At 32.9% G+C, this 25,185-nt stretch overlaps 1 protein-coding gene across 4 annotated transcripts in view; it reads right to left on the reverse strand.

The window, feature by feature from the left end:
- Nucleotides 1-25,185, reverse strand: part of LOC145247925 (tubulin polyglutamylase complex subunit 1-like) — a 93,904-nt gene that overhangs the window by 16,478 nt on the left and 52,241 nt on the right. For 2 of the 4 annotated variants that reach the window (XM_080109564.1, XM_080109562.1), the window contains one exon: nt 7,412-7,866. The exons of the other annotated variants lie outside the window; for them this stretch is intronic. In XM_080109564.1, coding sequence (XP_079965690.1) covers nt 7,849-7,866 — 18 coding nt within the window. In that variant the 3' untranslated portion in view covers nt 7,412-7,848. Of the gene's footprint in view, nt 1-7,411; nt 7,867-25,185 lie in introns of those variants that run through there. 4 annotated transcript variants of the gene reach the window in all.

A 25,185-nucleotide genomic window follows, 5' to 3' on the forward strand; every position in this document is an offset into this window, starting at 1 on the left:
TTCCTTCAGCTATAATGGAAACCGAAACTAAACCTTATGAAAGATTCTTGGTAAAATTATTTATTACAAAAAATGGAAGTTCATAACAATTAAACGACTCGGATTAAGCGTGACACAGAAAACAAATAACACACGCTATCTTACTAATATGTAGATAACACAAATTATTAATGTTAAAACCTGAAACAGCGAGCTAAATTTCATTCCTCTTCCTTTCTTTCGTTCAATGTGACGGAGTCTACAACGTGTTGAGTCCCTACATATTAACGACTGCGTTACATAGATAAATAGATAGATACCTTGCTTGGTGAGGTGTATCTACTCAAGATAATTCGAATAGACACCGCATAACGGTCTTGCTATTAACATATGCGTCATCGGCCTGCAAATCACACTATATAATGTCTAATACAGCACAATATCATCGATTAACGTTTCATATTTGCGTTACGTGTGAGTCCGTTCGAACCATCGCGTTAACATGCAGTTTCGTCTTTTCTATCTTCAACACCAATTGAGTAAAATTTAATTTCTAAATTGAATTTAAAATATTGCAAATCGATTTTCTCAACACTTATAGAAGTAATATAATATAATTTCATGTATATACATATATGATAAAATTGTGTCAACAGTGCTTTATACGATATATCTATAAAAGTGAAAATTGCTGTCTGTGTGTGCGTCTGTGTATGCGTCTGTGTATGCGTGTACATTTCCCTACGCAATAACTCTGTGAATTTTCGGTCTAGAGACTCAAGATTTGACATGAGTATTGAGATTTGCGAAAATCTTTTTAATCAGTTTTCGGCCAGAAATTTGGCTGGCAAGGGGTCAAAGTTCAACGATTTAACCTTTGAAAACTCTACCAAACTCCTCCGCCAATTTTTGGTCTAAAAACTTGAAATTTTAAATGTAGATTACTTGGACATAGATCAAACTTAATTTGATATCAGCCCAAAACAATAAATGTTAAGGGATCAAAATTGGGGTCAAAGTTTTAAAAAAAAATTACCTCTGCAGTCTCTACCAAATTACTCAGCTAATTTCTAGTCTAAACATTTGAAATTTTACATAAAGGGTATTCAGAGATAGGGCAAGCTCTTTAATAATTTGTGTCAAAAATTTGAGCTGCCAAGGGCTAAAAGTTCAAAAGAATTGACGTTTGCATTTTCTAGAAAACTACTCAGCCAATTTTCGGTCTAACCATTTAAATTTTGACATAACGTGTATTTAGACATGCAACTAGAATTTTAATGTTTTGGGGCGAAAATTTGGCTGCCACGATGTCAAAGTTGAAAGAGTTGACCTTTGTAGATTCTACCAAACTCCTCCACTAATTTTGGGTTTAAACACTTGAAATTTTAGATGTAGGTTACCTGGACATGAGTCAACATTTTTAAAATATATATATATATATATGCACATAAAGTTATGAACAGTACATAGGACCCGAGCACAGCCGGGCTGAACTGCTAGTACGATATAAAGTAAAGTATGCGCATATATTTACGGCAATTAAGCTTTCTGATTTCCAAATTTTAATAACTTGAACGTATAATAATTTTATTGGGCACTATTTTATAAACACATAAGTTTTACTGGATTTACATCTAGAAAATAACAGTAATACAATCATTATATATATATATATATATATATATATATATATATATATATATATATATATATATATATATATATATTTAATGTAAATGACTCGAAAATGATCAATGAATTTGATCTAAATTGACATTACAACAGCGAGCGACATTCTTCGACTGAAACATACACGCACATACAAAAACAATACGTGACTGCTATATTGGAACTAGAACCCTTTTTTCATAGATCTCATAGTAGAGGCATCATACAAGTTCTCTCTATTCTGTCATTTTTTTATGGAGAGGACTTCTTTACAAGAATTTTCTACCAGAAGAACACATTACCGCGTGACTGCTTTCCTGCTAATTAGAACTTGGTAGTTTTTAAATCCAATCTCAACTAATAAATCGGATACTAGCAGGCGTGAGAAGTTTTCTATTTTGGTAGAGGAAGTTACCTTCTTTGCAGCAGACTTGGCAATATCTTCTGGCCAAATCCCTACATAGTATCCATGTAGTTGTTGCCCCTGATAGTAGCCCGCTACACCAAAGTGGCAATTTGCCTTGTTTGGGGTGAAAATGTAATAATATATATATATATATATATATATATATATATATATATATATATATATATATATATATATATATAATGATTGTATTACTGTTATTTTCACACATACACTATCAATGCTGGCGTCAAATACGCATAAATACATTTTAATTAATGCAGAATTCTTATTTGTATGAAACCGGTAAAGTTAAATTCTTTTCAAAAGATGAAGTAAGAAAGAAACGGAAAGAAACTGAGACATGTGCGTGCATTATGCTTTTTCTTCTTGTAAGTAACACAAAATACTAAAGCTGAGATCGAAACCAAATCCTACAGACAGTGAGTCATGTACGATAACCATCAGGGCAGCTTGAGACGATCTTTTAAAAATGTTTTCAAACGTACTTATTCTTAACATAAGTAATTCGTCATGTGAACAATTTACGCATGGACATTCGTCAAACTGTAGACAAACAGTTAAAAATCCGATGACATCTCCCCCCCCCCCTCCACGTACTAATGTTTAAATTTTGTCTTGTTAGCAGCTGTTTTTCCGGATGAAAACCGATTAAAAAGATTTCCACGTGCTAAAATATTCTATATACCAAATTTCAAGTCTGTAGATTAAAAATTCGTTTAGTATATAGGTTAGAAGTGTTCTCGCACATACACACATCCTCACATTATATATATATAGTAATTTATAAAATATATATGGCGATTAAGCTACACTGAATATTCTGCGTTTCATCCACTATATGATTCGTCAGGCTTATGCGTGAATTCTGTGGTTGCTTCTTGTTTTTATATATGTTGAGGATTTCTAGTTAGCCAATCAGCTTTCTAGTATCCACCGCGCCCCTTCCTATCAGCCAATGGGCATGCATTTTATCGAACAAAGGATCTGGTGGATACTAGAAAGCTGATTGGCTAACTAGAAATCCTCAACATATATAAAAACAAGAAGCAACCACAGAATTCAGTGTAGCTTAATCGCCATATATATTTTATAAATTACTAACTAGCTCTACCTACGTATTGAGCACTTTTGAAGTAAATACTTAAAGTTTACGCATAAATCTATACTTTCGTATATTAGGTTTATGTGAGTAGATGAAGTAGTTATATATATATATATATATATGTGTGTGTGTGTGTGTGTGTGTATATATATATATATATATATATATATATATATATATATATATATATATATATATATATATATATATATATATATACGCGTGTGCATTTGCTGATATTTGATTAAATATTCTTGCAATCGGTTCTGTAACTGAAGATTATTTCAATAAATTTGAATATATTTAAGTACATTTAATTTATCGATTATGCAAAAATCGATCAAAGCCATTCCTTTAATACTTTCATACGACATTCTTGGTGAATATGTGTCAAACATTAACGCGTGATTTCGCAAAGTAAAGCATTCAGAATAGAATTTCTTTTTTCTTTTTGTTTCTAATGTAAATGACTCGAAAATGATCAATGAATTTGATCTAAATTGACATTACAACAGCGAGCGACACTCTTCGACTGAAACATACCCGCATACAAAAACAATACGTGACTGCTATATTGGAACTAGAACCCTTTTTTTCATAGATCTCATAGTAGAGGCATCATACAAGTTCTCTCTATTCTGTCATTTTTTTTATGGAGAGGACATCTTTACAAGAGTTTTCTACCAGAAGAACACATTATCGCGTGACTGCTTCCCTGCTAATTAGAACTGGGTAGTTTTTAAATCCAATCTCAACTAATAAATCGGATACTAGCAGGCGTGAGAAGTTTTCTAGTTTTGTAGAGGAGGTTACCTTCTTTGCAGCAGACTTGGCAATATCTTCTGTGTATTTTTGCATTATACTTCTTATACTTTCAAGAAAAAACCTGAAAAGAGCTATTTAACAAAAAAGGTTAAAAACATGATTTATATTATATGATTTCTTGGTTTTCTCACCCTCGCCATGATGATGTCATTTCTGAAATATTTCGAATAATATATTGTTTCGTTTTAAACATAATAACATTAACAATCCAGGTAAAAACGGCCCAGTTGACCTTCACATAATGAATTATATCATATTTTTTTTTTAATTTTAATCCATTACTATTGGTATATACATTTCAAGTTTCAACGTTTCAAGTAAATGATTAACAGTATTTTCGAGACATCGTCAGTGAAACAATACCATTTTTATTTGAGTTCGTTTTGTATTTTTTACTTTTAGCAAGACATACACACACTTACACTCATACACATACATACATACATACATGCATACATGATGATTGCAACGTCTTGTCAGACGAGTGCCACTTCCTCAGACATTTAAAATCCATGAGCCCAAATGTCTGAGGGAGTATCTATACGAATATGATGTTACAGAGTCTTAGCTTTGTACGACATCTAAGTCTCTCTCTCAGTTCAAAATGTTGAGATCCAGCAACAAGCAAGAGTAAGATAGCCAGCAACAAATTAAACTGCAGACCAGCTTAATGCGGGTACAGGTCTTCCGCTTTATGATTTTTTAAATCAGAGATTTGCTTCTCCTAGAAAGGTTGCCTTCACCACGGCTTACAGGAGCCCTCTCTACCCCAATACACACACACACACACACACACAAATATACACAGTGCTAGTTGACCCAGAAAAGAGTTCATTCGCCCTTTGGATTAAAACAAGACATGCATACATACATACATACATACATACATACATGCATAGGTGGTGATTGCAGCATCTCTACACATGATTGCGTCTCAAGATCCATTTTCTGCATCAAATAGCCCCTCATGTGTCCTCATGTGGCTATGAAGGCGGGCAACTGATATACAAGGACGATGGCTTACAAAAATCAAAGTCTTAATAGTTGATTGAATTCGGATGAGGAATACTGTCTTTCTGCGCAACCATATGCCTTTTCAGTCCTGATGCAGACCTGCATATCTTACTACATAAAACACACACTGTGCAATCAGGTCTGTCAATGTGATATTTCATATAGTTCACATACCCTGCCTCCGAAGGAAGAATACGTCCACAAGTTTCACAGATCCAATTTGCATAATTGCATGACAAATTCTCTACGTTTCCTTTTCATAAGTAATCTTTTCAGCTTTGCACGCTCTATCTTTTGACATGAAGAGAACCACCTACAGTTTTTACCAATTCTCGCCAAGTGCCACGATTAACCGCAGTAATACATACATACATACATACATACATACATACATACATACATACATACATAGAAACAGACACGTGTTTTTTATATAATAGATTATATATATATGCTAGCCTAGGTGCCAGAATTGCCCGGATGTTTGGAGATGTGTGTTGAGCAAAAAAAAAAGTGGTAGTAGGCAGGCAGGTAGGCTCATACCCGTACAACGAAGGAGGAAAAGAACGTGAAAAATACGTGACGTCTTTGCCGTTGCATCCATCACTAAACCGGAAGTGGTGAAGGGTTAAATTAAGGCTAGTCAATCGAAAAGAGGTGATGACTTTCGAAAACAACGACCCTCCTTATAGAAAAGTGCCCAGTTGAGGGTGAAGGAATTAATGTTTTAACCAGTTTTTCGATACTTGTTTCCCGAAGGGTTGTGCTTCACAACGATACCGATTTCGTGAAAATCCGTCGCCTCTGTCGAAAGTTTTGGCCAGACATACAAACATACATACATTTAAACAAAAAGTAGGATTTATATTATAGACTAGCGAGGGGTGCCCGGCGTTGCCCCGGTGTTTGTATGCGTGTGTGGTGTCAAATAAAAAAGAAACCGGGGGTAGGATCGAAGGCGAAGCCATGAGGCGAAGTTTGAAAATAAAATCGGCCAGCCAGAATGAAGCATTGTTATAAGCGAATAAGTGAAAGATGTTTGAAAGTCGTCAAGCGTTACGACGACGACGATGACGATGTAAGCATTGTTATAAGCGAAGTAAGAAAAGAAAATAACGTTTTAATTAAGCGGGGGGGGGGTAATCAAAACATCGAAAAAAAAACACAAAAAAACTAACGTAAGGCAAACGAACGATGAAGACAGCAAAACGAACACGTGAAAAACGGCTTAAATAAGCCGGTTTCGATATTAAAATTTAAAAAATCGGTGGGTACCCGGGTGTTTTGGGGTGTTGCTAGAATAAGCGAAGTAAAAAAAAACAGGAAAACGAACGTTACGTGAAAATGGCTTAAATAATACAGAGTTCAATATTTAAATTTAAAAAATCGAGAAAAAAAAACATCTCACACCACGATTCGAACCCAAAACGTTTAGATAATGAACCAAGGCCTTAACTACCTGAGCTTAAGCGACGTATATGAAATTTGTTCGGTTTTTCAACTATTTAAAGTAAATCAGGTCACGACGTCATGACGTCATCTGACGCATGCGTTGTTGATCCCCCCTCTGTCAAAAATTGTCGATTTCGGGGTGAAAAAGTTAACGGTTTTTCTCTTTTTCTCTCTCTCTCTCTCTCTCTCTCTCTCTCTCTCTCTGTGTTTGCGTCTTTCTCTCTCTCTCTCTCTCTCTATCTCTCACACACACACACACTTCGTCTTCCTTACTCTAAAGAGTGTTACTAAAAAATAAAATGGCGTCTGGGTTTGTTTTTTTGTAAAAACTTCGATCGTTAATATTTTTTTGTAAGCGTATTTTTGTTTTCTTACTTCACATTTTTGGCTTGTTATTTTTCGTTTAACTATCGTATCTAACTATTTTAACGTGCTAATAACCTTGGTAACGTTGTCATAGCGTAGAAGTTCATAGTTTAGCTTGTGTGAGGGTTAAATTTTTTTACCGATAACAACAATGTTTTTTAAATTCAGACTGCCATTACAGCTTGCTGACGTCAAGATCACGTGACATGACTCAGTGGGTTTTAAATGCAAGTTGACCCAAAATAAACGGCCCCGGGTATACTTTATGTAGAAGAGTTGGCGCCCGTATTTTTGGGGGCAGTTATAAATCGATTTAAAAATATGTGATGTTTAACATTAAAATGTCACTTTTTGCCCCCCCCCTGCAGAAAATCGATCAGTTGACGCACTTCTGATGGTTATTTTGGGCCAATTTTTCGAAGCGGAGGGTGGGGCTTTCATATAAGACCAAGTTTGTGAATTTTTGTTGCGTCGGTCAAAAGTTTTTAGCAGACACACAAACATACATACATACATTTTCGCTTTTATATATACAGATGGATTTTTCATCCTATGTATATATGTTGTTTGCGACGTTTTCATTTCAAATAAATTTGTTTTTTCATTTTATTTTATATACAACAATTAACAAATAAATAAAAAAAAGAATTGAGGATTTTAAAATGGCTAATAAAATCAGGTTTATCTTGAGTAAGATTCTCTCGTAAAAAGATTTTTCAATTTGCATTCATCGGAGGGACAATGCTATAGTCGATGTACAATTGTACCATGGTGGAAACTTTTATATTCGATATCCTTTGAATGTTCAGGCATGATTTAGCGATCGCAAAAAGATGCCTTTCTCGACAAGTAATGTAAAACACCACCAAAACTTTTAAATGTGACGTTGACTAAGCATATGCTTACAGCTGCTCGGTGAGCGTTCCGCGTACCGACCGATCTATGTAGGAGCATCGATTGAAAAGCGGCTATTAATCATAGTTGGCTTCGTAATCGTCGCTTTGGTGGATTATCAACGAATATGTTGAATCTACAAAAAAAATGAAAAATAATATGATAAAATATTGCAAACTAAAACGATGGAGTTTAGATAAATAATATAAAAACAGGACGTGTTTCGCTGTCAGGATAGAAGATAGTATTTACCATTGTAGTAGATGAAGCACGTGTAAAACAACCATAAAGAAAACAGGCATTTGCCTAAATTATAATTAACATTTGAAATGTAAAGAAACAAAAGATAGCTTTTAAAAATAAACTAAAATTATGATTACAAGCTGCTTCTTTCCTTCGGCCATTGAAATGTAACTTACCTATATATATATATATATATATATATATATATATATATATATATATATGGTGCAAAATTTTGTTGAAAATTCAAAGACTCACGTTTTTTTTTTTATAACCTTCGTTTATTTCCTAGATTTTTCCATTACAGCTGTTTCATTAATGAGTTGGCAATTTTACGATTTATGTTTCCGTAAAAATATCCTGTCCCCACCAACTTCTTCAGATGTTTATCCATTGGATCTTTACAACAAATGGTATATTTTTAACATGCTTGACATCGTATTCGGGTAAAAAGATTTCCATAGCCATGCTTCCTCACTTCCTCCATCTTTATATCTTAGAAAACCAATGTAATTTTGGCTCCCGTTTCAATATCGATTTTTTTTTTTGGGGGGGGGGTCTGGTATTATCCTTGAATTGATTTTTTTGGTCTGGTATTATCCTTGAATTATATAATATATATATATGTGTGTGTGTGTGTGTGTGTGTGTGTGTGTGTGTGTGTGTGTGTGTGTGTGTGTGTGTGTGTTTGTATATATAAGTAAAACAATAATGATAATGTCATTCATCAAATCTTGTCTGTATTTGTTTACAATATCACGTCAGCTGATATTTGGGCTTGACGATGAAAAATCACTTCTGATTAATGTTCAATTTTAAAATATGCAAACGAAGAAATGATTTGCGGTGATTTTAAATGGTGCCTCTTCTTTTATCGTAAATTGAACTCATTAATAAAAAAAATAAAAATAAAATGGTGAGGTACATCTGGGCTTGAGCAGGGGATCATTCGATCTGTAGTTGAATACTCTACTACTGAGATACATCTCTATATGACAATGTATCTGTTTTTGCTGTTTGTTTCTTTTTTAAGAAATGATCAGTTGAGATTTTATTATTTTCCTTGGCCAGAGTAATGCAAAATATTCCCCTGTATTTTTTTTATATTTAAGAGAGTATAGACTATTTTTAAGATCAGATTTTTCTGATTTTCGATACTTATTGGGTGAATTTTGTCAAAAATATAAACTACCTTTTTATGGAATTTGTAAAAGATAGGTTCAGCTGTTTCAGAACCTATAAAGAAAGAAACTCTCTCTCATATATATATATATATATATATATATATATATATATATATATATATATATATATATATATATATAGCCAGTAGAGTTTAGTTTCCTAGAAGTACATCCAATGAAACAACATGTGTCAACCAAAGAGTGCTCAATGAGTAAACAGAGCAGGTATATGAAATTTAAACATTGATGGCTACATATGTGCATACATGTTTCTGTAATCACTTGTCCTCTCCCCGCTCATAACCCCCACCCATGTTACATTCTAACTTTGTAAACGAAATAAGAAAATGTTTTTGTTTGAAATATCAGTTCTCGACGATAATTCTTGGCCTGAAACGCGGGTGATTACAGAAACATGTATGCACATATGTAGCCATCAATGTTTGTATAAATAAATTTCATATATATATATATATATATATATATATATATATATATATATATATATATATATATATGAATGAATGAAAGAGAGAGAGACTTTTTATTTTACAAAAGCATTTATATGTCGCCACACATATATAAGCATGTTTCGATCAGTCAGTTATATGTTCATGCATGTGTAACAACATATAAATGCTTATGTAAAACAAATAAAAAAATATATATTTCTCTTTTCGGTATTGAGGACTTTTGTATGAACCTCGTTAAACTCATTGTGTTTTTTTCACCTCTGAAAAAATATTAACCTGGAATTATATATATATATATATATATATATATATATATATATATATATATTTATAAAATATATATGGCGATTAAGCTACACTGAATATTCTGCGTTTCATCCAACTATAGGATTCGTCAGGCTTATGCCTGACGAATCCTATAGTTGGATGAAACGCAGAATATTCAGTAGCTTAATCGCCATATATATTTTATAAATTACTAGCTCTACCTACGTATTGAGCACTTTTGAAGTAAATACTTAAAGTTTACGCATAAATCTATACTTTCGTATATTAAATTTATGCAAATAAATGAAGTAGTTATATATATATATATATATATATATATATATATATATATATATATAGTCTGTTTATTATACAAACATTATGTGTTACATATGTGTGCATACATGTTTCAGTAGAATCCCAATACAAGAATAATACCAGACCAAAAAAATCGATATTGAAACGGGAGTCAAAATTATATTGGTTTTATAAGATATTTGGGTGTGGTTAACGTTCTGGGATTAATTGGGGTGTGTACTTTGTTAATTTTAGCAGTGGAAGTTTTTTGGGAGGGATGTGTGGTGAAAGAAAAGGATTAGAGTGATTAAGCTGTCGTAGTAGAGAGGTAGTGGTATTCTTTTAACTTGGTGGTTATTTATTGGCCTAAGCTTTCGCCTTGATCTGAAATAATGTTACACTACTTCCCTATCTTAGGTTTTTATGGTTGTTTTTTTTTTCTTCTTTTCTGGTGGAGACTTCACTTTCCTATTGGCAAGTTTTTTATTTATTTAGTTATTCATTTATTCATGTTTTTTTTATTTTATTTAATAATTTATTTTTTATTCTATTCTTCGCTTTTTATCCGTTCATTTGTTTATAGTTTTCAAATTCTTTCTTTATTCATTTATTTATTTGTTTGTTTGCTTATAAGATATATGTCTATATGGCCAAATTAACAGTTAGTTGAATATATATATATATATGGGCTTATTTATATGATTTAATTAAATGTGGTATACTTATAGTTATATTTTCTTATCTACCGCTGTAACTGAGGTAATTATCGTGCTAAAGGTTTTTATATCTATATATAAATTTAATTTCGATGGTTGTCATTTTTTTTTCATTTGAGTTGTTTATCTTTTCCGCAATAGTAGAATATGTATATATTTGATAGGTTTATATGCCTCGTTTTAGGGATAGGTTCTTTAGATCATACGCATGCAAACAGGTGCATATATATTTATCTATATTTGTGGAGTAGTCCGTTCCTAGAATTCTCTAGTTAGAGTGCTTAGTTATCGTTCGGGGTCAATCATGTGGTTGATATTATAATGTAACGCTGCTTTACAATAATACTCCTTGTAGGTATATGTCAACATTACAATTACAAGCGTGCTAGACCCATAGATTATTTTAGTTAATCGTTTCGGGGTGTTTAATTATTGATTATGCAAAGTGTATTCACCTTTATCCTGTTGGTGGCAAATTGTGTTTCTGTTCGTTTAATTTAGTATTAAACAGTGACACTTGAGATGGCGTCGAGGGGTAACGAGAGGAAGTCTCTTTCCTTTAATTTAGCTAAGTTATTTATGCTAGCGTTTTTTTTTTGTTTTATTTTTTTTACGCTTTTCGGTGAGAGCCGTTATTAATTAGAGGTGTGTCGGTTTATAGTAAGTATATATATGGTGTATGAGAACTATTCTGTATCCTTTCAATTTTTACCTTGGTTTATTTATTAATTAGTTAAGATATTGGGGGTGAGAGGTTGTGAATTGTAGTGTTACTATTATGGGGGAGAGTCGCTATTCGTTTTTTACAACTTATTTAAAGCGTAGCCACCAAAGTGGTTGCAGTTTCTAGCTGATTCTATTTTTATACTAAATAATTTATCACGGTCCTTAAAACTAATGATCTCATGTTTCTCTGCTAAACATAGGTAATAGGGTGAAGTTAATGAACTGCGTGTTTTAGTCTTCCTACGTATTCTCCATTCGACTTCAGGTGTTTTGTTCCCCTTGATTATATTGAGAGTGAGGTGTCCGTAGCATATGCTTTATTATTTATTGACGATGTATGACCATAGATTCTGTTTTTAAAGGTCATCTATATACAGAGAGAGAGAGAGAGAGAGAGAGAGAGAGAAAAATAGAGAGAAATAGAGATAGAGAGAGAGAATGAGAGAGAGAATAAAGGGAGGGAAGAAATAGAATCTAACCTAATCAGAACGGGTCGCTCATCCTCAGCGACTCGAAATAAAAGATCGCTGTGTTAGAAAAAAAATATCTAGAGCCATTTTGAAGTTATCAAGGTGGCTCTTTTTAATCTTATTTGGAAACGGGTCCGTTGGTAAGGTGTTGCATCTTTCCCTAAGTCCAAAGTTGGGGGCCACAGAAATTTAAAAAGAAAAAGACCGCTCAGCGAATGGAAAAGATATCCAGAAAAATTGGAAAAAAAGAATAACTGTCGTGTTCAATCAGACATACTTGAATATATATATATATATATATATATATATATATATATATATATATATATATATATATATATATATATATATAGTGGAAATGGTAATTAATAAAAACCGAAGTGCTCAATACTGTTGTAGAGAAAATACCAAGCGCCCCCTCCCACCTTCCTCCCATGTTACCTTCCTCTCTTTCTTCCGCCCTCCTCGCACCCCCCTCCCGACCTCATTCACTCTTTCACTCTTTCATCCCAAAATAGCGAACATTTCTGTGAAAGTCTGAGGAAGCTACAGACGGCCAAAAAAACGGTCGAGTAGCTGAAACAATAATAAGATATATATATATATATATATATATATATATATATATATATATATACGTTTCATTTCTTATTACCGTATCTTATTATTATATATATATAGAAGGTCAGAAAAACATTGGTACCGTCGGTTTCAAACCTAACATATGGGCGACCAGATTATTGTAAATCGTAAATAATGTTAGGCTCTCGTCAGCCATGTTATATATATATATATATATATATATATATATATATATATATATATATATATATATATATATATATTAAGCGAAGCCCACTGTTTGTTTGTAAACTCACTGACAGTTTGAGCACTGTGCGACGGGCAAATGCTAATTTTATAGGAATTTGAGGAGAAGTATTTACGGGCACTGATTCTTGGCCCGATGGTTAGAGCTGACGACTGCTGATTGCCGACTGTCAACATGGTGGTTGTAGGTTCGATCCACGGCTGGGAAAAGGTGTATGTCTAGCTGCACTGATGAGTTGTGATACAACGAAACAGTTCTGTATGTGGATGAATAAATATATATATATATATATATATATATATATATATATATATATATATATATATATATATATATATATATGGGTAAGTAATCATGGATATAACCAAATTTATTTCTATGGTAAAAAAAAAAATTTACGAATTTTAAAATGCGTATGTGTAAAATTTACACGCCGTTTTACTATAGAAACACATTAGGTTTGTTTATATTATTTAAACCTCTAGTCATTAGCACTTATTAAAGGGTCCTAGTGTATCTCGTTATTTCGAACCTATTAATGGATGGTTATCCAGCTAATCATATATTTTATCGCATATAAAAGACCCATCTTTTAGGAAGGTGTTATTTCGTCTTGATGCCGCTCGACACGCCATCATGAGACCCGACAAGCAAAGTGAAAGTGAAAGTAGGAATGATAAGAACCAGTGACACATTGCAGGAAACGGAGACGAGTTTGACGCCAGTTCGCTAACCTTTCGCCTTTCAGTTCGCAAGTGTGGCCGACAAACGAATCAGAAACCCGTCTAATATTAGAAATGGGTGGGTTGGAGTTAGAAGGTTGTATTTATTTGATATTTCCAAATAGAATTTTCGAGGTCCCTGGGGGTCCATTCAGATGCCAATTGGTTCGGCCATGTCTGTTGTTTGCAACAGATCTAGAATCAACTGTGTTAACCTATTTGACACTCATCCCCCCTGCTTTTGTAACCAATATAAAGTAGAACACCCCAGAGCTGATTTGGGGTATTTTAGGAAATATCTAATTGGCAATAAATTATATCGGATACTGTATATGTCACGCGCTCACGAGGACACTCAATTTATCTATCCCATAACTTTTGCATCTCCATATATATATATATATATATATATATATATATATATATATATATATATATATATACACTTGTGCCCGATATTATTCATACCCCACCTTGAAAATTGAGTTTATTATGTGTAACTTTGTAAGAATTTATTGTTTACGTCCATATCGATACATATTCTTAATAAACCTCTTCTGATCATTTTCGTCATTTTAAAATCTCGGGATACTTGTAATAAAAGAAATATACAGCTATTTATAAAATCTGCAATGTTCAAAAATAATCATACCTCCTTATTTTTTCAGTATTAATCGAATTTCTGACTGTTTGTTTCCTGTTTGATTCTTATTTTGAATGCTTTTATACAACCTTTGATTAATTTCATTTCGTTTTTTGCATTTTTCAGAAATTAAAATGATATCTACTGAAAACCAATAAAAGAATAAAAATTATTAGAATGGGGAAGAAAAAAGAGCTTAGTAATGATCTTAGGACTAAAATTGCGAATTCACATAAGGATGGTTTAGGTTACAAGTCAATTTCCAAGAAATTTGAGGTCCCTACAGCAACAGTACAGAGCATCATCAAAAAATTCCAGAGCCACCACACAACAAACAACTTGATTGGTAGAGGAAGGAAAAGGAAACTGTCTGCTAGAGCCACCAGGAATATTGTAAGAAGTGTTAATGCAAATCCAACCACCACTACTAAGGACATTTTAGAAAATCTGGAGTCTTCTGGCATAAAAATATCAAGGCAAACATTGCAAAGGACTCTGCATGAAAATGGTCTGAAAGGAAGAAGACCAAGAAGGACTCCATTGCACACCGGAAAACACCTTGCAGCACGTCTAAAGTTTGCTAGGACCCATGTAAATTCTCCAGAGTCCGTTTTCTCAAGTATTTTGTGGACTGACGAAACAAAAATTGAATTGTTTGGCCATATGGATGCTTCTTACGTTTGGAGGAAGAAAGGAGAAGCTTACAACCCAAAGAACACCATACCCACGATGAAACATGGTGGTGGTAGCCTAATGTTTTGGGGCTCCTTTTCGGCTAGTGGTCCAGGTAGTTTGGTCAAGATAGATGGAACCATGAAGAAGGAGCAATATTTGGAGATACTCCAGAAAAACATTAGACAGGATGCGGAGAATCTCCATTTAGGACCAAACTGGGTCCTTCAACAGGATAATGATCCAAAACATACTGCCAAAATAGTCAAGAAATGGTTTGAGGATAATCAAATTAATGTTTTGGAATGGCCTTGCCAGAGTCCCGACCTGAACCCTATCGAAAACCTCTGGCACATATTGAAAACTAAGGTTAAAAAGCGGAAACCTAGAAATTTGAGGGATTTGGAGAACTACTGCATTGAAGAATGGTAAAAAATCAGGGTCGATGCTTGTAAAAACCTTGTTGATAAATATCCAAAACGGTTACAGGCAGTTATTAAGAATAAAGGGCATTCTATTGACTATTAGTAAGAGAGGTATGAATAATTTTGAACTAGTGCCATTATTGTTTTTCTTTGTATAATGTTTCAAACTTGGATAATTTATTTATTTGTTGAGTTTAAATTAAATGCCTATGCTTGATTTATTGTCTGAACTCCCTTTAATATTGTCTACCTTCTGGTTTGAGCAATATTCTTATAGAAATCTCAAAGATCCGAGGGGTATGAATAATATCGGGCACAAGTGTATATATATATATATTAGTGGTCTGGCAGACAACCGAAGCAGCAAAACTAAAGCTGCCTGCCAGGACACTATAGATACAAATGTAGGCGAATTTGGGCATATATTATTGGTTTGAAAATACCGTTTTTTTTACCGATTGTCATAAAACTTTTAAGCATAATTATTATAATCTTCAAAAAGCCTCCAAATTTTCATGTAGTTTCGTCTCATAAAACCAATAACATGAGCATTTCGATATTCAATTTGGCTACGAGTATACATTTATACATATATATACATACATACATATATATTTATATATATATATATATATATATATATAGAGAGAGAGAGAGAGAGAGAGAGAGAGGAAGAGAAAGAGAGAGGGAAAGAGAGGGATCACCTTTGTTAGCAATCTTGTAAGTTCCAAATTTCGGCAACTATTGATCAAAATTTAACAAATGAAAGCTCGTTGGAAAGATAATGACCTGAATCGTGTAGTGAGCTATGTGACAATAACCCTTAAGGTCGCATCAGAAGGGCATCATTTTGGCAGTTTTTTTACAACCATAAGATGTTTCGGTAAAAGATCAGCATCTTTCCACCATCAAAAAATTCCTTTAAAATTACAAGGGATGCTGAAAACGAAAGTAACGTTTAAAATTCCAGCAAATATAGCCAATAGAGTTTAGTTTGCTAGAAGTACATTCAATGAAACAACGTGTCTAAATTTCATATGTATATATATATATATATATATATATATATATATATATATATATATATATATATAAAATTCCAAGAATATATATATGCATATATATATATACTAGCATTCCATATATATATATACTAGAATTCCAAGAATATATATATGCATATATATATATACTAGCAAAAGTATATATATGCATATATATATATATATACTAGCAAAAGTACCCGTCGTTGACTGGGTTCAAAAACAGCCTACAGAAAATGGACTCTGATTTATGAAAGTATGATAGGTTATGAAAAGGAAGGGTTGTAAAGAGATAGCTTCGAATTTGGGGGTATCAAAACCAAAGCAAAATATGATTAAAGTAAAAATAAAATAGATAAACCCCATAATTTATTATACCATACCTGTTCACACTGAAACACTTATCACAATATTCTGTGGAATATATTAAAATACCTTCTTAAACTTTGTGACATATTTCCATTCTATGGAGGTCAGGCGCGAACGAACACCCCATAATTTTATCATACCATATTTCTTCAAACTGAAACATAATTATCAAAGTATACTTACGCAGATAGATATGAAAAGTCTTTATTAAAGTTTGAGCCTATTTTCATTCTATGGAGACGAGGCGCGAACGCAGACCCCACAATTTTATTATACCATCCCTATTTAAGTTAAAACATACTTATCAAAGTATTATTATGTACATCTATATCAAAAACACTTGTAAACGTTCTTTTTAATTTTTAAATTTTTTATTTCCATACTTTGTGGACCAGGCGCGTACGCAAGCCCCACAATTTTAATGAATCATCATTCTTCCAGATCAAACATACCCATTCCTGTGTCTCGATGCATCTTCTATCATTATATGTAATCAGTTTTCAATAATAGTCAACTATGTAGGAGCCTATTCGTGACTATTCACACGCAGAGACGTTCAGCTTTAATTTATAGAAGATTGTGTGTGTGTGTGTGTGTGTGTGTGTGTGTGTGTGTGTGTGTGTTGTTATTTTTCTAGCGGTATTAATATTTTTGAAACGCTTTCTTTTTTTTAATTTAATTTAATTTCGCTACTTTTTCAATAAGGAGGGCACCTGCTATTTCTTTTGCATTCAAATACGTCGCCCTTTTCTTGACGGGGTGTATTTATTTTATATTTAAATATTTGTTTGAAATATCAGTTCTCGACGGTAACTATTGGCCTGAACAACGCGGGTGATTACAGAAACATGTATGCACATATGTAGCCATTAATATTTGTATAAATAAATGTTATATATATATATATATATATATATATATATATATATATATATATATATATATATATATATATATATATATACTGGCTGGACGCCCGGCGTTGCCCGGTCATACAATATGCTTAAATGCGACTTTTTTAATTTATTCAGATTGCGTATGTATTATTATAGAATCAATCCTCTATTAATTATTATATATTACAAGGAATAATTTGCCCGGTGGACTAATTCGTCAAAAAAAAAAAAAGAGAAATTAAAAAATAATAATCATAATCATATTCCGTCTGTGTTCGTTTACGATATCACGTCAGCTGATGTTTGGGTTTGACGACGAATGCCCTGGAAAAGTCACTTCTGATTAATGTTTAGTTTTAAAATATGCAAACGAGAAATGATTTACAGCGATTTAAAAACGCAGCTCTTCTTTTATCGTAAATTGAACTTATTAATAAGAAAAAATTTAAATAAAGTAGTAGGATACACTCTGGCTTGAACAGGGAACCATTCTATCTGTAGACGAATACTCTACCACTAAGCTATATATTCAGATGACAATAGTTCTTTTTTTGTTTTGTTTTGTTTTTTTTAAGAAGAAATGATTTGCTTAGAATTGAAGTTTTTCTTGATTTGCTGAAAATTATCTCCCTTGGTTGGTGTAACTGAAAAATATTCCTCTGTAAAAATTCTTGTTTATCTATAAAAAAGAAAGACTATTTTTAGGGGCGGATTTTTCTCGATTTTCGATACTCATAGAGTGAATTTCTGTACAAAACATTTCTAAGAACATTGTCAGACATATAAATTACCTTTGTTTGAAATTTGCAAATGATAGGCTCAGCCGTTTCGGAACCTTTGAGAAAGGAACTCACACACACGCACATGCACACACTCACACACACATACACGCACAAAGGGACTTTTATATAATAGTATATATATATATATATATATATATATATATATATATATATATGTACATATACACATAGATATACACATACGCATAAAAATACACACACACGCATACACATATACACACGCACGCATACATATATGTATGTATGTATGTATGTATGTATGTATGTATGTATGTATGTGTCAGGTCATGTCATATGCTACTGGTACCATGTAACCCAGTACTACCTGCCTCATGGTCGGGTCACCAGCGACTAAACTGATTCCACCACCAGACTTGTTTGGTGAGGAGGGTGGCTAGTCTTCCTGAAGGATTAAAAACAAGACCTTCCAAAGGGCGAATGAACCCTTTTTCGGAGTCAACGACCAACTAGCACCGTGTGTGTTTGTGTGTATGTATGTGTGTGTTGGGGTGGAAAGGGCTTCCATAAGACGTGGTGAAGGCAACCTTTCTAGGAGAAGCAAATCTCTGATTTAAAAAACCATAAAGCCGGAGACCAGTAGCCACATTAAGCTGGTCTGCAGTTTATCTTGTTGCTGGTTATCTTGCTCTTGCTTGTTGATGGATCTCAATATTTTGAACCGAGAGAGAGACTTAGCTGTCGTACAAAGCTAAGACTCTGTAACATCATCTGTGTATAGATACTCCCTCAGGCATTTGTCTATAAAAATGGTCCTGTGGCGATGGAAAGTTGTGACGCATGGAGGCTTGAAATGCTGGAAGCATGTAATAATTGATCTCAACGACCGTCTTCAGTATCATGCCTCCTTGAGCGTGTGAATTCACCGGTAGGACTAAAAAAAAAAATCATTTTTGGGCTCATGGACTTTAAGTGTCTGAGGGAGTGGCACTCATCTGACAAGACGTTGCAATCATTATGTATGTATGTATGCGTATATATATATATATATATATATATATATATATATATATATATATATATATATAATGCATATTACGTGTCTTGGAGTCCAAATTGCGACAGTGGGGCCAAAAATTAAGAATTGGGTAAGACGTTAATCGCAGAACAATGGAAGCAAAAGAAAAAGAAAAAAGTCATAACAACGAATAATGGACGGAAATTGGCAAGAATACGAAAGAATTGGAATTGGGAAGAAAACGTTTTGAGAAACGAAGAGAGAAAATCTTCCTGAATTAGAAAATAATAAATTGATTAAAGCCAGTCAGAAAATGCTGGAGCATCAGAATAGACGGCGACTTTAAAGAGAGCAAAAGGAAAGATAAAAATAGGATTATCTATTTCTATTCCTCGGACTGGAAAATCCTATACCGTCAATACACGCGCGCACATATAACATATAAAGTAAAGTCGTTTTCTTTATCAAATTTTGTCATCGATATTTTTTTTTTCTTACATAATTAATATTTTGATTATTTTCTCATTTTACGAGGTGCCTTAAGAAAGTTGCCAGAATTTTTTTGTACAAGCATGTGAAATTGTTGTAGGCTCTAGAAAATTCAGTGTGTTATTGCTATACATCTTATGAGTTGAATGACCAATTTTTATGTCTTCAGCTTCAAATGAACAGCTACAGCAGGAATCGCAATACAAAACTACTTACTAAAGCCTGATTTTCACAGCAGGTGAATTTCAAAAATGCAATCTGGTCGCTTTAGAAGAATGATGTACAATAAGATTCTGTTTTAAAATGCCATAGAAACATATGGAATGCTTTAGTTTTTGGACTATCTTGCATGAATCGAGCATCAGTTTTTGAGTGGCATAAGAGAATCAAGGAAGGCAGGGAATCTGTGAGGAATGATGAGAAGTGTGGGAGGGGTAAGGAAGTCAGAACACTTGAGTTGATCGGCCAAATAAAGAATTTCATGGATAAGGATCTCCATGTGTCTATAGAGACAATAAGTGCACAGTTTGATGTCAGTGTGGGAACTGTACACAATAATTCGTGAGATTTTCGCGAAATTTGTCACAAGAGTGTTCCACCTTATCACAGACTATTTGACCAAGATGGGTATCAAGACAGTTTCTCACCCTTCCTATCGTCCAGACCTTGCTCCCTGTGACTTTTGGTTATTCTCTAAGCTCAAGGAAAACCTTAGAGGCTGCCGTTATGAGACAATTGGGGAAATGAAAGAGGCTGTGACGAGTATCATTGACGCGCTTACACAAGACCACTTCCATGGAGTCTTCCAGAAGTTGTTGGAACGGTACAAGTACATTACAGCCAGAGGAGATTACTTCGAAGGGGACTAGAGTTTCATAAATAAAGATGCCCATACGAAAAAAATCTGAAAACTTAATAAAGGCACTTCGTATATCATTTTTAAGCCAAAACCACTATCAATAATTTCCCACACTCTTTATCTGTGCCTAAACCTAAATGTAGATTCCATGAACAAAACTTCTTTCTTAGAACTGCACGCCTGTGGAACTCTCTTCCGATTGCTTGCTTATTCAGCTGACTACAATCTTATTGTCTTCAAGTCCAATGTAAACAAGTTCCTGATGAACCGTCCCCGTAAGTAACCCAATTTACAAAATTCACACTACTTATTTTTACTACGCTATAATCACAATGACTGAGGTGTACCCATTAACCCTTATCCTCGAGTGGCTCCGGGCCTTGATAAGTGGTGATTCCTGTATAAATAAAAAGCCGTTGGAGCATGTTGTTTAAAAATAATTAAATATTATTTAGTTTAATTCCTTACCGAAAATATCAAATATTTACAGAAGAAAAACACATTCGATGGGTTGCACACACGCAAGTAAGGAATTCGGGATTTGTCCCAGAAATATGTAAGAGGATATGGGTCAAATGTGGAAACAATAGACAAAGGAAATATTAAACATTCCAATAGGAAAAGAATATTTCCATAAATAAAATCGTCACAAAGAAAAAAGTCAGTAGTTGGTTAGAGCGAAAGAGCCATCATTTCTCCACTGCGCGACAAATGCCTAACCCCGCACCACCCCACACGCCTTTCAGAAACGTGAAAGCATCAGTAATAATTTATAATCAAAACTGATTTGTCGATGTGAAATAAAAACAATATAATTTTATTGATAAACGGTGTTGTGGTTTTACTTCGCTGTCAGTCTTCGTCGCTGGTACAATATATATATATATATATATATATATATATGATTGCAACGTCTTGTCAGACGAGTGTCACTCCCTCAGTCACTGAAAGTCCATGAGCCCGAAGATAACCTTTTTTCTTTTTTTTTATTAGTCCTGCCAGCGAATTCACACGCTCAAGCAGACATGACATTGAAGACGGTCCTTGGCATATATATATATATATATATATATATATATATATATATATACATACATACGCATACATACCCATAAACATACACACATGCACACATCCATACATACATCCATACATACACGATACATATAACACATGCATACAAACATATACATACACACATGCACACACATATACGTATATATGCATACACATATATACTATCATATACAAATACATGCACTCATATACATACATATTCACATGCATATACGTACACATGTATGCACATATACATACATACACATAAAGTTACCTACATATACCTACACATACATATATATGCACTTATACGCATACATATATATGCATATATACATATACATATACATACACACAAATATATATGCGTATATACATACAGACACACATAAACATTTATACACAAAAAATAAATAAATAAATAAAATATATATACACACATACATATATACATACATATACAAATAGGAATACATACACATACATATACTAGTACATATATTAACATGTATACATACATAAATACACACACACATGCATATACAGAATGATGGCAGATCAATTATTACATGCTTCCAGCATTTCAGGGTTACACACGTGACACTTTTTCCATCGCCACGGACAATTTTTGTAGACAAATGCCTGAGGAAGTATCTATACACAGATGATGTTACAGAGTTTTAGCTTTGTACGACAGCTAAGTCTCTCTCTCGGTTCAAAATGTTGAGATCCAGCAACAAGCATGAGCAAGATAGCCAGCAACAAATCAAACTGCAGACCAGCTTAATGCGGGCACTTGTCTCCTGCTTTATGTTTTTTTTTTAATCAGAGATTTTCTTCACCCAGAGGCGTTGCCTTAACAAGGCTTTTGGGAGTGCTCCCCCCGCACACACATACATATCGAAATAAAGATATACACGTACACATACAAGCATGCATACAAACAGATGCACGCAAACATACATACGCAACATGCACATACACACATACATTCATACATACACGCATGTACATACATATGCACACACACGTCCACGTACACGTACATGTAGAATATATATGAAGGAGCATTTATGATGACGACGATGATGATTGCTATGAATAGGTGAATTCAACATGAATAAAAGAGTAAAACAATCCCAAATAAACAGAACATAGAATAGAGAGACGTTCGCTTCGCCTGTAGTACAGCTTTTAAAATGAAAACACGTTCATAACGGCAACAAATCCTCAACGTTCATGACGACGATGATGATGGTTGTTACGAATAAGTGAATTTAACATGAATAAAAGAGTAAAACAATTCCAAATACACAGAACATAGAATAGAGAGACGTTCGCTTCGCCTGTAGTACAGCTTTTAAAATGAAAACGCGTTCATAACGGCACAAATCCTCAACGTTCATGACGACGACGATGATGGTTGCTACGAATAGGTGAATTCAACATGAATAAAAGAGTAAAACAATTCCAAATACACACGAAACATACATATTTGTAGACCGGACCTCGAACTTATGAAGCCGTACAGAACCCAGTCCCTCATTATTAGCATCTACTGCTACAATGAATTTTCTCTTCAAGTCGAAATGCGTAAACGATAGTTCTGCTAACGAACTGTTTCTTTTTGTTTTTGCTTTTTTTTAAGCCTGCTCGCATTGTTCTGGCCGTATTAATTTTGCACCCTTTTTTACCAGATTGTTTAACGAATCTCTCGTATCATATCGTGTCCTCACATTTATTTTATGCTAGCAGTTCAGCCCGGCTTTGCCCGGCCACTATGTACTGTTCATAACTTTATTTGCATATGTATATACATATTAAAAAGTTTGACTCATGTCCAGGTAACCTACATCTAAAACTTCAAGTGTTTAGACCCAAAAGTGACAGAGGAGTCTGAATACCCTTTAAGTAAAACTTCAAATGTTTAGACCTAAAATTGATTGAATAGTTTGCTAGAGACCGCAAAGATAAAATCTTTTGAACTTTGACCCTTTGGCGGTCAAATTTTCAGACAAAAACTGATTAAAAAGCTTGCCCTATGTCTGAATACACTTTATGTAAAATTTCAAATATTTAGAGTAAAAATTGGCTGAGTAACTTGGTAGAGACCGCAGAGATATTTTTTTTTAACTTTGACCCCAATTTTAACCCCTTAACATTTATTGTTTTGGGTTCAAATCAAATTAAAAATTTGATTCATGTCCAAGTAACCTACATCTAAAATTTTACACACATACAGATAATTTCACTTTTATAGATATATAGATTTAAGTATGTTTTTCTTTTTACCTTCATTTCGTTTTTCAGACAAAACTAGGTTCACCTTTGAATGTGACTTTTTGCTTACCTCTGTTTTGCTAGACTATGGGAACTGTCATGTTCTACACGCCCACAAAGCATATTTTATCCTTATAGAAAAACACATTTCCATATGCTTTGTACCAGACGCACAGCATATTACATTTTTATTCACCCTGTATCCAAATTTGTTGCCTTAAAGTCTGTATTCGTGAAATGCTTTTCTCTTCAATACGGTTATTATCTTTTTTACTATTTATAGACGCTGGTATCTATCCCTTACCTTTTGCAGCGTAACGTTTGAGTCCTGTTCCATAATACTAAGAATTATTGATCTAATTCCTCCGTCCTTAAACTTGCATAAAAAATAAACATTTTAATATGTCGCTTGATCATTCCTTTTATTTAAATGTCTCAGTGTGCGCTGGCAAAATTATCGTCCTCTTGTTTTAAATACTTAATCGAGTCAGAAACATACTATCTATTTCATCGAAAATTTTTTACAAAATTCTTATTGCTCCACTAAATGTCATGTCGTCTGTTTTCATATTAAATTCACGTATTTATTTATTATTTATTTATTTATTATTTATTTATTTATTATTTATTTATTTGTTTATTATTTATTTATTATTTATTATTTATTTATTTGTTTATTATTTATTTATTATATATTTATTTATTTATTATTTATTTATTATTTATTTATTTGTTTATTATTTATTTATTTATTATTATTTATTTATTATTTATTATTATTTATTTATTTATTTATTATTTATTATTCATTTATTTATTATTTATTATTTATTTATTTGTCTATTATTTATTTATTATTTATTTATTATTTATTTATTATTTATTTATTATTTATTTATTTATTATTTATTTATTATTTATTTATTATTTATTATTTATTTATTTATTATTTATTTATTTATTATTTATTTATTATTTATTTATTTATTATTTATTATTTATTTATTTATTTGT

This window comes from Euprymna scolopes, chromosome 26, assembly GCF_053919585.1.
Source record: "Euprymna scolopes isolate OS-2025 chromosome 26, ASM5391958v1, whole genome shotgun sequence".
In the NCBI taxonomy this organism is placed as follows: Eukaryota; Metazoa; Mollusca; class Cephalopoda; order Sepiida; family Sepiolidae; genus Euprymna; species Euprymna scolopes.